The 16,066-nt window shown below is 50.7% G+C and overlaps 6 protein-coding genes across 6 annotated transcripts; 2 read left to right on the top strand and 4 right to left on the bottom strand.

Annotated features, from left to right (window-relative positions):
* Positions 1-274: 274 nt before the first annotated feature.
* BDZ99DRAFT_544537 (sulfite reductase flavo protein component) lies at positions 275-3,633 on the top strand (the record flags this gene model as incomplete). Its single annotated transcript, XM_033726818.1, has 1 exon — positions 275-3,633. One exon carries the CDS (start codon positions 275-277, stop codon positions 3,524-3,526), a length of 3,252 nt encoding a protein of 1,083 aa, XP_033571620.1. The 3' UTR covers positions 3,527-3,633.
* Positions 3,634-4,089: 456 nt separating this feature from the next.
* Positions 4,090-7,470, top strand: BDZ99DRAFT_502510 (uncharacterized protein; the record flags this gene model as incomplete). The annotated part of the gene is made up of 7 exons (XM_033723899.1): positions 4,090-4,892; positions 4,961-5,293; positions 5,351-5,466; positions 5,616-5,844; positions 6,006-6,162; positions 6,215-6,581; positions 6,636-7,470. The coding sequence occupies 7 exons, from the start codon at positions 4,090-4,092 to the stop codon at positions 7,001-7,003; spliced, it is 2,373 nt and encodes a 790-aa protein (XP_033571619.1). The 3' UTR covers positions 7,004-7,470.
* Positions 7,471-8,378: 908 nt separating this feature from the next.
* On the bottom strand, positions 8,379-10,519 carry BDZ99DRAFT_575297 (uncharacterized protein; the record flags this gene model as incomplete). Its single annotated transcript, XM_033728455.1, has 2 exons — positions 8,379-8,864; positions 9,167-10,519. 2 exons carry the CDS (start codon positions 10,517-10,519, stop codon positions 8,478-8,480), a joined length of 1,740 nt encoding a protein of 579 aa, XP_033571618.1. The 3' UTR covers positions 8,379-8,477.
* Positions 10,520-11,762: 1,243 nt separating this feature from the next.
* BDZ99DRAFT_502508 (uncharacterized protein) lies at positions 11,763-12,445 on the bottom strand (the record flags this gene model as incomplete). Its single annotated transcript, XM_033723898.1, has 1 exon — positions 11,763-12,445. The coding sequence occupies exon 1, from the start codon at positions 12,414-12,416 to the stop codon at positions 11,763-11,765; it is 654 nt and encodes a 217-aa protein (XP_033571617.1). The 5' UTR covers positions 12,417-12,445.
* A 764-nt stretch (positions 12,446-13,209) lies between these two features.
* Positions 13,210-14,502, bottom strand: BDZ99DRAFT_149700 (uncharacterized protein). Its single transcript, XM_033712767.1, has one exon. It carries the CDS (start codon positions 14,259-14,261, stop codon positions 13,338-13,340), a length of 924 nt encoding a protein of 307 aa, XP_033571616.1. The 5' UTR covers positions 14,262-14,502; the 3' UTR covers positions 13,210-13,337.
* Positions 14,419-15,581, bottom strand: BDZ99DRAFT_149695 (uncharacterized protein). The gene is made up of 2 exons (XM_033712766.1): positions 15,449-15,581; positions 14,419-15,395 (listed from the first exon to the last, which is right to left on the bottom strand). Exon 2 carries the CDS (start codon positions 15,230-15,232, stop codon positions 14,744-14,746), a length of 489 nt encoding a protein of 162 aa, XP_033571615.1. The 5' UTR covers positions 15,233-15,395; positions 15,449-15,581; the 3' UTR covers positions 14,419-14,743.
* Positions 15,582-16,066: the final 485 nt, after the last annotated feature.

Below are 16,066 nucleotides of genomic sequence, written 5' to 3'. Positions count from 1 at the left end.
TTTGAAACGTAGTGAAAGAACCATGGGACAGCCAATTGCCGCCGCCCAAACGCCCGAAATGGCCAGGCATGGCTTCTCCTCGGCTTCATGGTCCCGCCTGTTGAGCCGACGTCGCCGTTTCTCTCCAGAATTTCCCTCTCCCCCCTCAACACTACTTTTCGCTCTCCAAACCCTCCCACAGAAGAGTCCTCCCTAACTCTTTCATTGTGGTCCTCTGGAGCTAGACTCTACGCGTCTCTACATCCTAGTGGCGAGCGCGTCTTAAACAGTCATCATGCATCTCCAGCAATCGGAATCCGCTGGCCCTGGAGTCACCCCCGAGGACACCAAGACGAAGACTTTCCGCCAGAAGTCCTCAGCGCTCCCTTTTGGCCAGGACATCTCGTTGTCTTCAATTAGTGGCCCCACCTACGTGACTGCCCAGACTCTCGTCCAACAAGTCGCCTATACCCTCTCCGACAAGATCTTCTCCTACTCTCCAGAGACCTTTGACCTAGACACCGCTGTGAAATACTGGCAGGCGCAGAAGGAGAAGAATGCATTTGGCTATGAGACGGGCGTTTCATATTTGGAAACTCGCACTGGGGCTGGCTCAATCGCTCTGGGATACATGTTCTCCAAGGACTTCGACTTGAAGAAGCGCCACATTCCTCAGGCTGTGATTGCCTCTCCTTTCACGCTGAACCACCTCCGACCCGCTCTCGACCAGCTGTCGCTGCTATACTCGGTCGCAAATCCATTGGTTGCACATGTTTCGGCTGCAGACTATGCTGGTAGCTCTGCTACTGGGCTCATCACCGACTATGTCTCTTCGTTGACCCTGGCGGATGATCTGGGATTGGGTCTTGTCTCGAGCACCTCGGCGTTCGAGATCCAGCATATGGCTCTGTTCGCCACTTTGCTCTCTACCATCATTCCTACAATTCACACCTACGATGGGATCAGTGTTGGAAGGGAGACTACAAGGGTCGTTGATGTTCTAGACCAAGCTGGCCTTTACAACAACTATAAAGCTATTTTGGAGGCTACGTCTGGCCTGGAGAAGAAACACTCTGATCACGAGGGCCAAGCAGTTCGTCTACTGAAGGTTTTCAATGACGAATTTGGAACCGATTATGAGCTCTTCGAATACTACGGCCACGAGACTCCGGACACCGTCTTGGTTGTCTTTGGCACTGTCGAAGCCTCATTGGCTGCTCAAGTAGCTGCAGCCCTGGTGAAGCAAGGTTGCAAAGTCGGCGCCATCAACGTCCGCGTATACCGACCTTTTGTCGAGGAAGCCTTCTTGGAGGCTCTCCCCAAATCGACAAAGTACATCTCTGTTCTCGGCCAGGTCGAGGATGCTTCCAGTACTCTGGACAGAGCACAGCACTCTCGACTGTATTCCGATGTCTTGGCCGCCGTGCAATTCTCTGCTATAGATGCAACTACTCGAGTCAGCGAAATCAAGTACTCCAGGGAGGAGGTGTGGACTCCGAGCGGCATTTTAGATGCTTTCCGGGCCACGTATCTTCCAGTGGAAGAGGCTGACCAGCTTCCCTCATATGTTGACATCGTTGACAGCTCAACCGTGCGTCAGTATAGCTTCTGGGACTTGGACGAGTCTCCTGCTGTCAACGCACCGGTCGTGGTTGGAAAACTCTTCTCCTTGGACTCATCTACTAACGTTCTGGTTCGTACGGGACACGACAACCTTGTCCACGGCGGTACTATTCGCACAGACCTGCGAAACTCAAGTTATGCAATCGAAGCCTCATATTCGGTCGAACAGGCCGACGTCAGCTTCGTAGGAGATGAGACCTTGTTGAAAGAATTTGATGTTTTGGCCAGTCTCAAAACGGACAGTTCTATCATTGTCAAACTAGCTGGACTCAGAGACGAAGACATTGAAAAGAGACTCTCACCCACACTCCGAAAAGGTCTTTTCTCGAGAGACGTGGAACTCTTCGTACTCGATCCCACACTTTCAGAGGCCGTGTCCGCAGACCCAAGTCTTGAGAACTATCTCGCCCAGCTAGCCTTCTTGAAGGTGGCTCGGGAGAACACGTTCTCTACGGACGTAGAAAAGCTTGCCACTCTCAACGGCGGTTTCGAAACCATCAATGCTCTTGTTGGTGATCTTCAGATTTGCCTTCGAGAGATCGAAGTGCCGGAGTCTTGGGCTACCATTGAGTCGGAGGCCGAAAGCCTTGATATACCCGCAGATATCAACGTGAACAGCTTCGTTTCTTTCGACCGCATTGAGCCTGAGCCACCCAGCCTCCTCAAGTCGTGGCAGGTTGTCGCCAAGGGTTTGGCCTTCAAGGAGGCCTTCGGCACTACTCCTGCTCTCCGACCAGATCTAGGAATCAAAACTGCTGTTGCAACTGTGAAGGAGCACCGCCGCCTCACTCCGGAGTCGTACGATCGCAACATCTTCCATATTGAATTCGACCTGGGCACATCCGGACTCAAATACGCGATCGGTGAAGCCCTGGGCATTCATGCTGAGAACGACAAGGCCGAGGTCGAGGAGTTCATCAAATGGTATGGCCTTAACGCGGATGAGATCGTTGAAGTTCCGTCCCGCGAAGACCCGAACGTCCTGGAGAATCGCACTGTGTATCAATCCCTCATTCAGAACATCGACATATTTGGCAAGCCTCCAAAGCGCTTTTACGAAGCGCTATCCGAGTTCGCGGACGATGAAAACGAACGGAAGACTCTTCTCACTCTCGGTGGTCCTGAAGGTGCTGGCGAGTTCAAGCGCCGTGCGGAGGTTGACACTGTCACGTACGCTGATATTCTTCTCGAATTCTCCTCGGCGCACCCTGCCTTCCACGACATTGTGCGCATTGTCACTCCTATGAAGCGACGTGAATACTCCATTGCCTCGTCTCAAAATGTTACGCCTAACTCGGTCTCGCTTCTCATCGTCACCGTCAACTGGGTTGACCCTAAGGGCCGTGATCGCTTTGGCCAGGCTACTCGCTACCTCAACGGTTTGGCCGTTGGCTCGCCCGTCACGGTTTCCGTCAAGCCTTCCGTCATGAAATTACCTTCCAAGACCACTGCACCAATCATCATGGCCGGTCTCGGTACGGGTCTGGCACCTTTCCGTGCTTTCGTTCAGGAACGCGCGTACCAGAAGCAGCAAGGCCACGAAATTGGCGATCTCCTGCTGTACATGGGCTCCCGGCACCAACGCGAAGAATATCTCTACGGCGAAGAATGGGAGGCGTACCAAGACGCCGGCATCATCACTCTCCTTGGACGCGCCTTCAGCAGAGACCAGCCGCAGAAGATCTACATCCAGGACCGCATGCGACAAACTCTCGGCGATATTCGCACTGCCTATCTCAAGAACGAAGGAAGCTTCTACCTTTGCGGTCCTACGTGGCCGGTACCTGATGTCACGGAGGTGCTGCAGGAGGCGATCGAGGTACAGCATGCATCTCAGCATGGCAAGGGTGGCAAGAAGGTGGATAGCAGGCGTGAGATTGAGACGCTGAAGGAGGCGCAGAGATATGTGTTGGAGGTGTATTAGAGCGTGTTGAGTGAGCGGCTGGTGTTTAGTGCGTACATATTGAACTCCCTTTAACGAAAAATAGATGATTCCAATGCTAAATTAGATCTTTTTTCTCACACTTACATATCTTTAGCTGTCATTCTTTCTACCACGAGTGCTAGTGATCGGCTGCCTTCTAACTCTACTTGATCACGTGCTTCCGTACAGCGTTCAGCGATCAAAAACCTCATCCATCAACTACAAAGCCATCAATCAACTGTTCGCCGAGTACAGTTCCCAAACGAAGTCGCCCCATTCAGGAGCATGTTCGCCTCCAAAGCCGTCAGCATTCAATACGATGCAGGTTCGATGAGATGCATACGCGCTGAAGCTGAAAAAGCCATCGTTTCAGCCTTGCGGTGATGCCTCTCTTTGCTTGCACCTGACTTCACCTCGCTGAACTAAGCGCCGGGGGCCAGAAGGCTATCGCACAACCTTGCGAAGATGCTAGAACTTTATTTATCCCGCGTTGTCGAAGAATCTAAGGAACATTCCACGACGAGATCATTTGAATATTGTTCTTCCCTCCTCGCACAACCGGTATGACCAACACAACTAATAGCGCAGACGTTAGGCAAGACTCAATATCCGTCGTCTCCGACTCTGCTCAATTACTGCTTGGTCAAGATGAAGAACAATCGCACGCAGCAACAGCCGACATCCATCAGAGCGGAAAGGACCTCAATCCAAATGATCCTAGAGACGCCGATGCACAAATGACTACCCAGCCGCCGGGCCTAGGACCGGGCTCTGAGAACTTGAGAGATATATCAACATCTCGTGGGGCTTCAGATGAGCGAGAAGGCCGTCTATCCTCTCTTAATTCTACGTCAGCCTCTAACAAATCCGTTCTCCGGGACGTACGTTTCGGCCAAGTCGAGCTATTAGCCCCCTGGTTTCCGGATGTCGACCCTTCTCACAAAAGAGCTCGCGGCTGGAGAACGTGGCATTCGAAACGTGAAGTGGTTCTCTGGACGGGTTTTATAACGTCCACTATCGTCCTAGCCGTCAACGTAGCCTGTCTCATAGTTTTCAGCGCCAAATACGGTAGTACATCGTATAGAGGTGTCGTGTCTCTGTACGAAGGCGACTGTACACGGGTCAGAATTACCGGCATAGTTTCACATCTTTGCATCAACATTCTTTCTACTCTGTTGCTCGGTGCCTCCAACTTGTGTACGCAATTATTAGTTGCGCCGACGAGGGATGAAGTCAATAAAGCGCACCGGAAAAAGATTTGGCTCGATGTTGGAGTCCCGAGCTGGAGGAACTTGAGATATATCGGAAGTAGTCGGAGGCGACTGTGGTTCTGCTTGGGGCTGAGCTCGATACCGCTCCATTTCATGTGAGGCCCTTCCGGAAAGATTTTCAATAGACCTACCGTTGCAGAGACAGCTGACGTGTTGGGACCAGATACAACTCTGCAATATCTACCTCCATCGCGCAATATGGATACGCTACTATCGTTGCAAGCGAAAGCTTTCTTCATGGCGCTCAAATTGGGAATTGGACAGAAATTTCGACTGTTGGGGTAGACCCACGTTTTAACAACTGGCCTTCAACAGCTATATGGAACAGCACGCAAGCGTTCCTGAGAATCCAAGCGAATGCGCCCAACAGCTCTGTATATGAGAAGCTTTCTAACAGAGGCTGTATCGAAAAATACTCGAATGTTTTCGCAGCTCGAACGAGTCTAGTCGTCGTCACAGAAGATTTTCCAGGGGATCAAAACTCTTCAGTACATTAGTATATCTACTGGCAAGCACAATATGGCGGATGGAGTCGGTACTATCCGTGCAACAGTGAGTTCCAAGGAAACAACGCTCCCATGAACCCAACTTGCATCGATTTATCGAGAAATTCACAATCGCAATACGATAATTGGAAGAGGTTCAATCGAACAGTCTTGTACTGCTTGAGTGAGCGACTAGATAGCGGCCATTGCAGGATTAACTACTCACCTGGTATTTTCATAGGTAATCACCCAACCCCAGTAGAAGCTATTCACTAACAAGAAAAGCAATTGTTTGCTTTAGCACTCTCAAATGTGTGTGCATCCTGATGACAGCCTTGTTGCATAAGCAGCCAACACTAAGTACCGTCGGCGACGCTATAGCGTCCTTTCTTGATGATCCCGACGATGCGTCTGCTCATATGGGTCCTGTCACTAAGTCTATGTTTAGAAGCCACCAGTCCCGTGTCTGGACAGAGCGTAGTGAGATTATGTGGCTTCCGCCGAAGACACAGCGCTGGTATTCAGGCCCAAGTGCGAGGCGATGGATTTTTACGATGACTGTGTAAGTTATCACTTTCATTCTCATCTTCATTCGAAACTATGATTAGCTGCATGCTTTACTTTGATGCCTTTCCTCCGACTTTCATCTCTGTAACTATCACCTTGTTCGCATGATGCGTTCAGAAATAATGTATAGATCAACCCATTTCTAAGATTGCACAGGTGTACACTTGCAATAGCTGTAGCATTGGCTTCAGCAATCCCTGGCAGCCATGGTACACAAAAACCGAGTCGTGAGAAGACTTTCTCGTGGCAAATGAAACAAAGCATCGGGCGCCCGGCTCCCGACTCTTTCACAGCTTACTTCATGCCGAAATACGTACGTGCCCCCATACTACTCAACCGAATTCCGCAATCCAACCGCGTATCAGGGAACGCAAGGCTTCATCGCAAACGTCATCTGGGCAAATATGTGGCAGGTCATCATTTCGTTTCTATATCTCGCCTACAATGCTCTCTTGACCTGCATGCTTGTAAGCGACGAATGGAGCGGCTATGCCACTGACCGGAAGACCCTACGAGTCACGCATCCACGCGGAATCCAAAGGTCCTCGTACTTCGTTTCAATGCCTTACAAATACGGCATCCCTCTTATGGCCGCCAACACAACGCTGCACTGGCTGGTATCACAGAGCATCTTCGTTGTCAGCACGATCGCATATCTTCCAAACCTCGTCGAGGATATATCCAACTCTTATACGGCGGTTACTGGGTACAGTACTAGCGCTGCAGTTATTTGTTCGTAATCCCTTCTCACCAGTCACCCTTCGTAGATCTAATACGGAAGCATAGCAATATCATTCGGCACAGCTATGGTCCTCATTATCCTTTTTATATCTTGCAAAAAGGTCTCGAGCGGGATTCCGCTAGCGTCTACATGCAGCATTGTCATTAGCGCCACCTGCCATCGCCCAACCGAGGATATAGACGCGAGTCTCTTGCCCGTCCAGTGGGGCGTTATCACACCAGGCGGCCAGACTCCAGCTCGGTGCTCTTTTACGACGCTCAGAACCGTTAGACCCCCGCACTTTGCGGAGGAAATCGGTGGTGAGCGGGAGACTTGCGAGATGGAATGGGAAGAAGTGACGGCCTCGAAAGCGAAGAGGGGCTGGAGGAAGGTATGGAAGCTTAGGCCGTGGAGCCAACGGAAAGATGAATAGCAAGACGTGGTCTATGTCACTTTAACGCCGCTTTATAGAAGCATTATGATGCCGCAATATTTTGATAAAATATGATGTGCTCGGTTTGTAGAGATACGGCACACATATTAGTGCGAACTGCGATTTGGGGCTGTAATCTGGTTTTGAAGTCAGTCGGCCGGACTGACCGGCTCCGGTGCCGGTTCTAAGCCGGTGGATCTAGTTCCGTCCCTCAAGGGTCTAAGAATAAGGAACGGGAAAAACAATTAGGCTAAGATGTTGGTGGACAGGTGTGAGCATGTTTCAGGCTTCTGCACTCTCTCCATTGATACATTTCGGAGCTCGGGCTTCAACCAACCGCAAGATAGATCTACGGCCAGGTGGTTTTCTGCTTTAACTTCGTAAGTCACACGTGGTTCGAAAGTGGCATTACGTTTCAATTGCCAATAATATAGAGATTGATAGAGCTAGATAAGTTTGGAGCCCTCGAACTTTCAAAATTGTCAAGAATAATTCATCTAGATTTGATCACGTGGTATCACTCCAACCTCCTTACCCCTACTGCTCTAGTTTTATGGTGCCACGAGATGTGGTATAAGCAAAACTGTATTTAATACTATATTCTGTAAAACATGTGAGCGTCATTGTCCAGTATTCAAATTACCAAGAGATTCAGACACGACATATTTACTGTACATCCGAAAAATCCAAAGACGACCCCGGTATCGACACATCCAGAGATGGGGCATCACCGAGCGCCGACACTGTGCTTGATGCATTAAACAACTTTCCCTCCTCTCCCTCCTCCATTTCACGATCCCTAGGTCCACCTAACCACACGACCCCGGATCCACCTTCACTGCCACCCCCGTCCCTGCTCTCCTTCTAGGAGCGGTGGAAAGTGCGAAAACCCGGAGATACTACGGCCCGAACATGTGGAAAGGCGAGTAATCACTAGGTATATATTCACATTGTTTTCTGCACCTCTCAGATTTGATCAATCTAGTGGTTAATTATTTATTAAGTTCTCTTCAGCGCTTGCAGGTTAATTGCTGAAAGAAGTTGTTTTCCGCACTTTTCTCCTACGGCTATCGAAAGGTAGTGGGCTCACCGTCGTGAGCCCCAGGTTTTGCTCCTTGAAAGTCCTGGGTTTAAAACCTGCTTGGACATTTCCGTTTTGCATTCTTTCGAAAGGGTCGCTGATCCTACACACGAGTTTCACTCTGCTAAGACCACGATGTAACCTTCGTCGATATTAACACACAATGACGCAGCATAGATCCCTAAGCCGACCACCGTCTCTACAAGCAAGGTGTCCAGGAGCCAGCCCATATTAACGCCGCCGCGTACCTCTTCTAGGACTTTACGATGGGGATAGGTTCAGCCCCGTCTTGCTCTCCCAATCTGGCTCAAAACAGGTGCTATGACGTTCATTTCCTTTCCCACCCAGTCGACAGCATCCCCCGCGCTTTTTGAACCCAATTCGCCACTGCCTTCACCTCACCACGATCTGTTGAAGCTGTGCGCGGTCAACTTCTACTACCGCCAGTGCTTCTCCATCCATGAGGCCGTGGATATACGCTTCCCCGATGAAGGTATATTCAGGTTCCTCCCAAGGATTCGTCCGCGTCCCCGTCTCCCGGAGGACGTAGAACACTGGAGCACCGAGAAACATCCAGATCGTGTCCTCCGTTTGGGCGTATTCGGGGGCCAATCCCATGTAGCCGGTGTCGGTAAAGACGAGAGACCGCTTGTAAGTTGCAGAATACAGGCTCTCGTATGCATCCCTGCGGCGACGCTCACTTTCCGTGGGGGAAGCGGACTGTACTATCCCTACCAGATCAGCTCCAGGCTCGAGATGAGACAAATGCTCTTCGAGATACTGCGGCTTGACTCAGGTTGAAATTGATGTGAACTCTGATTTCTATGGGTGTCTAGCTCGTTGTTTATATACTAGGGGAAGGAGGGGGGCCAGCCCCGGGGGCATAACGTGGTATCTCTTCCTGACGCGTTACTTGATTCATCCTGTTTCCTGATACAGTACTGATACCGTGCTGCAGCACTGCTGTTGCACTACCTGTTACTTCCTCCTGTATCAGCATGCTATCCTGATACGTTACTGCATATGAGTTGCTGACCCTAGGTTGTAGTGCTGCAACCCGAGTGCTTGCGCAAAGTCGGAACGCCATTCTCAATCAAGACATCGGCTGTGATTGTTCGCAGAAACGCTTCGCAAAAGCTTTCGGATGAGGGAGTATAAGCTCCACTGCCGTTCCTGTACGGCAGCTCATCAAGAGCACATCGACCGGCTTCTGCAACGGGCAACGGACGTTGTTCCACTAGACGTCCGACGCAATGCGCACGAAGTCGCAAAAATTGTTTCTTGAACTCAGAGCCTCTTGGAGGCCAACGCTTTGGAGCATCAACGGTGTCCATATTCGAGCTTGCTCGATATGACAGGTCTTTAGGTGCTCCATCATCTTCTTCAAGCGATTTCACCATCGGAAAGGGCAAATTTCCGGAATGCCTGTAGCTCCAATCCGGAACCCAAGAGGGCAAGGACAAGTTGGAGGATTCGGGTGGCCCCGCAAATGCCAGCCAGCCAAACGACATGTTTGTATAGAAGTCGTGAAGCACTACGTCTCGATATACTTCAGCAACTGGCCGGTTATAGTCGATCTGAAGAAACGCGGAGTTCTCGCAATCGTTGGCCAGACCCACGATGGCGTACACCTTATCCCTGGGATCCGTAGCAGCGCAGTGCTGCTTGGTGAATGCTGTTCGAACGAGGCTATACTCGGGCGAGTCTCGCGCGAAGATGTGCCTTTCTTCAATTGCATTGAAGATTGAGAGGAGACTTGTATTTGACGGAAGAATGTTTGGAGCGACTCCGAGAGCGTCTGCTTCCTCAAGTATATGATACAAATCTAAAAGCATCTCTCGCGGGAGCAAGTGCGTCGCACAAATGAAGGTTGTTGGCACGTCCAAACAACATTCTTGATGCACCCAAATTCTTGCCCAATGCTCCAAGTCGTAGAATGCCCGTAGAGATTTCCACCCGCCGGCGAAGTCTGTGTTCAGTTCATGCCGGAAGAATTGCGTTAATTCGCTTGACATATCAGCTGCATCCCATACACGGGCTCCAGGCCGGATCTTGTGTACCTCTAACATCTTCAGCACGCCAGGCTCGATGTCGGCGTCGTCGGGTCCCAGCCACGCAAGGACATGTTCCGCGGATTCGAAAATGTTCTTCATCATACGTACTTGCGAGGTGCGCTCATCCAGATCTTCCTGGTTAATACAGATGGCGTCGGCCCACAGTCGGAGTTCCATGCCTTTGCCGATGTGCCGAAGGATCATGTCGTAGTTGCATCGGAGGAAGTGCAGAAAAGCGCCCAGGTTCTTTCTGATAGTGACTGGGCGAGAATTCGGATCTCGGCAGTGGTTCTCTCCTTCCAGCCGAATTGGGATTTGCTGAGTGGCGTCACCCCAGACATACGATAGGGCAAGGTATGTGACCGGTGTCCGAAGAGACATAGTTTCGATGGTGCAGTGGATCGGGTCGTTATCCTTATCGTGGTGAAGAAGAAGTACTCGTATTGAGTGCCCATTCGGGAGGGGAGGGTACTGAAAAGGCTCTTCTTCGACGCGCAGGTAGGTTACAGCAGCGGGCTGAGACTGTTCTTCTTTCAGGCGTCCGACGCCATCGTGCCCAAATGGCGTACAGTGCTAGGTTATAAGTCTGGGCACACGGATAGATATATCACTTTCTAGCCCCACTCTTGCTCGCTCGACACCACTGTAAGGATTGCCCAAGCTAGCAGGTGTTAGCTTTGTTAAAAGATAGTCTTCCTTCCACTGCGTTGACTTTACATTGTATTTGGCCTTTTAATAGCCTACTAGGGAACCCCAAAACAATTGTAAGGACTGTCCAAACTTATGTCTTGGTACTGTACTATTGAGGTTGGCGCAGATGTTGATTCGAGGCGAGCAGAACGGAGCTCGAGCAGTCCAAGTGTAGTATATGAGAAGAAGTTAATTGTTCGAGAAGAGAAACTCAGCAGAGAGCGAGGCACACTTTCAAATGCTGTGACCGGTCAAGCGAAGGTGTGAAACCTGATAAAGCAGAAGACGGACCACTTCAGTTTTGTCGCAAGGCTGAAGTTGGCACACATGCTTGCTCTTCAGCTGATGACAGGGGAGGTAGTTAGTTCCGCTGCAGGTTATAAAGCCTAGGCAACAGCATTTCACTCTTTCTGACGCGTCTAGGCCAAACCAAGGCCCATGGTAGGAGGACTGTTTGCTACATTCATCCTTACCGAGTTGGCAAGCTTAGTGTGCCACCAAGATCCGACTGCCTCCTGAGAGCACTACCCAGTGAATGAGTGAGCAGTGATACAGTAACTTGCCAAGAGTCTGGGTATACTTTCTCACCACCGTTGACGGTGTTTCGGCGCGTTTTAAAAGTTTTGATAAGATGTGAAGTTCCTGAAAGCTTTTATCAGAGAACATTCACGCGCTGGTGTTCGGCCTACTCGCCGCTGTTTGTGGTGCTTCAGCACCTTACTATAAATCGGCAAGAAATAAGACATGCGGCGCGCCCAAAACTATGTCCTAGTACTATACCATTGGCTAACATTAAAGCCTTAGATTATTCAGTGCCAGGAAAAGTGATACCATTAACCTTGATCGTCATCTCCGCAAACGCAATCGCAACCGCACCAGTCCCAAGCGTCAGAAAGCCCCAGAAACCGAAACCGGGTTCGGTCCTTTCTTCTCGCTAGCAAAGTCCTTGTCCCACGACGTCGCCCACATCGACAGCGCCGAGATGCCGACCAAGACCAACACCACGCCGATGACGACGCCCAAGCTCCAGCCAACTTTGAGGAATGTGACCCCAGCCATGGGCGGTGCTGCTGATGGGGACGAAGAAGAAGGATTTGACGACGCAGTGGTGCTGTATGCCGAAGTCCCACGCGCGGAAGATGACCCAGGGAGATGCTAGGTAGTAGACCGACAGGATTATCATGACGACGAAAAGAGAGCCGCCTGTGCGTGCCAGTGCGTTCATCGAGGATGGGAGGTTCCAGACGACGAGGATGGCTGTTAGGTACCAGAGCATTGGCCAGTCAATCGCGACGAGGGAGTCGTGGAAGAAGTTGCGGAAGGTGTTGATGTAGACGGCTAGGACCGTGATGGCAGAGGCGGGGCGTATGGTGTCTGCGTGTGAGGGCACGAAGAATTGGAAGATGAGGATCGCGGCCCATTGCAGGTAGAAGCCGTAGCGGATGCCAGGGCCATAGACGTCTGGGTCGCCATGGATATGACAGTTCGGGCTTTGGACAGTGGCTGCGAGGGCTGGTTGCGGGAGTGAGACTAAGATGGAGCAGCAGGTTACTAGTAAAAGCAGTTTTGTAGAAGTCATAATGATCATCGTAGACGAAAACGAAGAATGATGCTGGGCGAGCTTAAGAATACATAGAAAGCTCTGGTGACTTTATGACACCCTCAGCAGATATCAAGCGGTATCTGAGATATATTGGAAGACCAGGCATAAGCGCGAGGGCACCATTCAAAGGGTGCGTATTTCCTGATCAGGGGCGCCACAGTTCCTTGGCAACTCATTTCAACAGCCACAATACTGGGCGCAATTTGATTAAATGCGCACATGAGCAGGGCAAGCCGTGTAGTATCCAATGATCATTAGCGAACAGCCAATCCGAACTCCTCGGCTCGACTTTTGTATAGGCGGAATGTCAAGGCCCACTTCAGCCTTGCGGCGAGGCTGAAGCTGGCACACACAAGCCAAGATGCTTGCTTTTCAGCTGATGACGGGAAAGGTAGCTCCGCTGTAGATCATAAAGCCCAGGCGACGCCATATCACTCTTTTGATGTGTCTAGGTCAAACGAGGGCCCATGGCAGAAGGACTGTCTGGGATATTCACCTTTAACGAGGTGGGCAGCTTACAGTACCAATACATAGGTTTGGGCACTCCTTGTAACTGCTTGGTGCGCCCCGATAGGCTTTTATCCAAATTCGAAGTAAATCCAACGTTATGGAAACTACGCCTTACATTGGTGTCGAGCGAGCAAGAGTAGAGCCGGAGCAGTGATAGATCCGTGTGCCCAAAACTATGATCTAGTACTGTACTACCCAGTGAATAGATGGGCCGTCATAGTAGTAGAACACCCGAGACAGACAGTACTTCTGCGTCGCACGTGACCCCATTCACTATGTCCATTCATCCCTACCCAGCACTCGCAAAGACTTCTCGTTTCCCTCAAAATCCCTACGTCCATCTTCCAGTATACTCTGCTTCAAATCATTCAAGTTTGGATCCCTCAACAAGGGAGACTACACTAAAGTAAATTCTAGAATCTCAGGATTACTCCTCAGGAACTCCCCATCCATGATTCCGTGAACGTAGCATTCTCCGACGAGCTCGAATTGAGCATTTCCGGCACCATTGGCTGCACTTTTTCGGAGTACAAACGGCACATCGGCATCAAGGATGATACAAACTAGATCGCCGCTACGAATGCCCACAGGACCAATACCGAGATAGCCTCCCCTCGTCGTAAAATACCGGCGGTCCTCATTGGCGGCTACCATAGCCCCGACGAAAGTAGCTACTGCGTGGTGTTGCTCAGCGTTGGGCCATAGCCCAGATCCATAGAATGCTTTGAATCCGCTATGCATAAGTGGCGTAGCTCGCCGACTCCATCTATCTGCCTTACCGAGCATTGCGATATCCTGATCCAAGATGGATGTCCGCCAGACGGCATCTTCTCTGGCTTCGGCCGTTGGATACGCGGCGCAGTTTGTGCTAACGAGGGTAGTGATTTCGCCTAGGCCCTTTTGTGCTGTGATAGTTGTGTCGTTCGCTTCTTTTACGATCGCTGAGTCCCATGACCAACCCACTATACCCACGACGTCGACACTGGCCCCGAGAATAATGAGCGAGTTGCCTGACACGCGGAGCGTTTGCTTACGGGCGCATTTCCCGGCAGAGAAGAGACTGAAATATGCATTCCAGAGATACGACAGAGGAAAATCGGACCAGTCCGGGACCCACGTCGGCAAGTTGAGCTGTTTCTTGGGGAAGCGGCATCTCGATAGAATCTGTATGTTCTTCTGGCGCTCTAGAAAGGCCGCGGCGACGGTCGTGTATATGTCAGAGCAAGGCTTTGTATAGTCCGCTCGTATACCAAGTTCCTCCACGTCACTCGCCATTCCTAGAAGTCCGAATATACGGTCTCTAGCATCTGTCGCGTCCATGTCCCATGTGTCGAGGATTCTCGAGTTGAGTGGCTGTGGGCGATGGCCTTGCCTAGGTGAGACTGCTTCTAGGAGTCTTGGTCTGCATTTCGAAATAGGGATGAACTGCTTGATATGGTTGCTCAGAGAACGGCCATAGTTGATACTGAGGACCGGAAGCTGAGCTAGAAGGCGGAAGGCAATGATAGCAAGTTCGAAGTGAACGGAAGATTCGCCGGATATTACGTGGAAGATCTTTGATAACGCCACCTCTTGAGCTACCTAGATTCGTCGCCACCACGGTCGGTTGACAAGTGCCACAATAGCTGCCACTGGAAAGGCATACTCGGGGTTCGTTTCATCTTCAGGGACTAGGTCCGTAAACCATCGGTACCTTTCCTCATACGATGATGCTAATCCACCTGGCAGCTCACGGCCAATGTGCGCGAGTGACTTCAGCGCCACGTCGCTGTCATCGGCAACAGGGCCGATCCAGCCGAGTACTAGTCGTGCGGTCCCTTTTCCTTGAGGTCCTCTTGGTTTATACAAATAGCATCAGCCCATAGTGGCAGCATGCGGTCTTGCTCTTGAAAGCGTTCCAAAGCACTGGCGAGACTTTCGGTCACCCAGAAAAGGCAATCGTTCAGCAGGATCGGACATTTCTTTTCAGGATTTCCCCAAGCATACGAAAGAGCAATGAACGGCAATTTTGCAACTAGTGGGAAATGATGGAAAGATGCAGACGGTACCGTTTCCTGATGATGACCCTGCACCCGTCGAGGTCCTTCGAGACATAGAACGCGAATGGAGCGACGAGGGTCGAGTAGAGGTAAGTATTGAAACTCGGGAAGATCTGATAAGCTGATTGCTTCATCAGACGCAGGTTCTTGAATTAAACCCAATCCTATCGCTTCATCGCGAGGCAGCCGGCAGTCTTGGTAATTTGGGTCGCCTTCAATTGAGCAAGCAGTTGGGAGTTGGCGCCAATCCATTTGTAACGGAGTACCTCGCGGTCTTGCGATGAACAGAGGCAAGAATTTGTATGGCTAGCGTAGAATGTGCAGCACTAGGTCATAAGCCTGGGCACACGGCTATACCACTGCTATGGCTTCGCTCTTGCTCTCTTCATACCACTGTAAGGAGCGCTCTAGGTAACTTGTCTTCAGTTAGTAAAAACATAGTCTAATTTGCACTGCGTTCTCCTTTACATCGTATTCGGAGTTTCTAAAGCCTGTCGGGGTATCCCAGCCAATGGCAAGAAGTGCCCAAACCTATGTCTCGGTGCTGTCATAAAACGCGTAAGCACATTTAGGATAAGTCGTTGGGAGCATATGTAGTTTTGTAAAGGTGAAGTGAAGGTATTGCGTCAGGTCGGGAGGAGGTGGTCTTAAAATGTACGGCCACACGGCCTTGTCTCAATGCGGCTAATACCAGTGCTAATACACGTGATAGTATACGTAAACTCCAGCTGCGCGGCATCAGCTTGTCGCTTTGGGTGCACTCTCTGCTGGCCATTACTATTTTTAGTGCGTGCTCAGCATTATCAAGCGAAGACAACAATCATCAGCATTACAACCCGCGCAGGGCATCACCACCATTCATCATCAACCGCCTCCACCTTCATCCCGCCAAAACCCCCAAAGCAAAGAACATCAAAAAAGTTTCTCAAAAGGGCTTCAGCCTCCAGCACAAGGCCAGAAAACCAATGCCCCCGGGTCGAAAGTTGTTGCGGAAGGGAGAGTGATCATACGCAGCAAGTACTCTGCATAGCAGTCTGTGCGCATGCCGTGGCATTGGTTTGGGCCCACCTCAGCTCCGAAATGCCG

This window comes from Mytilinidion resinicola (genome assembly GCF_010093595.1).
Source record: "Mytilinidion resinicola strain CBS 304.34 unplaced genomic scaffold BDZ99scaffold_21, whole genome shotgun sequence".
In the NCBI taxonomy this organism is placed as follows: Eukaryota; Fungi; Ascomycota; class Dothideomycetes; order Mytilinidiales; family Mytilinidiaceae; genus Mytilinidion; species Mytilinidion resinicola.
This window is presented reverse-complemented; position numbering and strand designations above follow the sequence as displayed.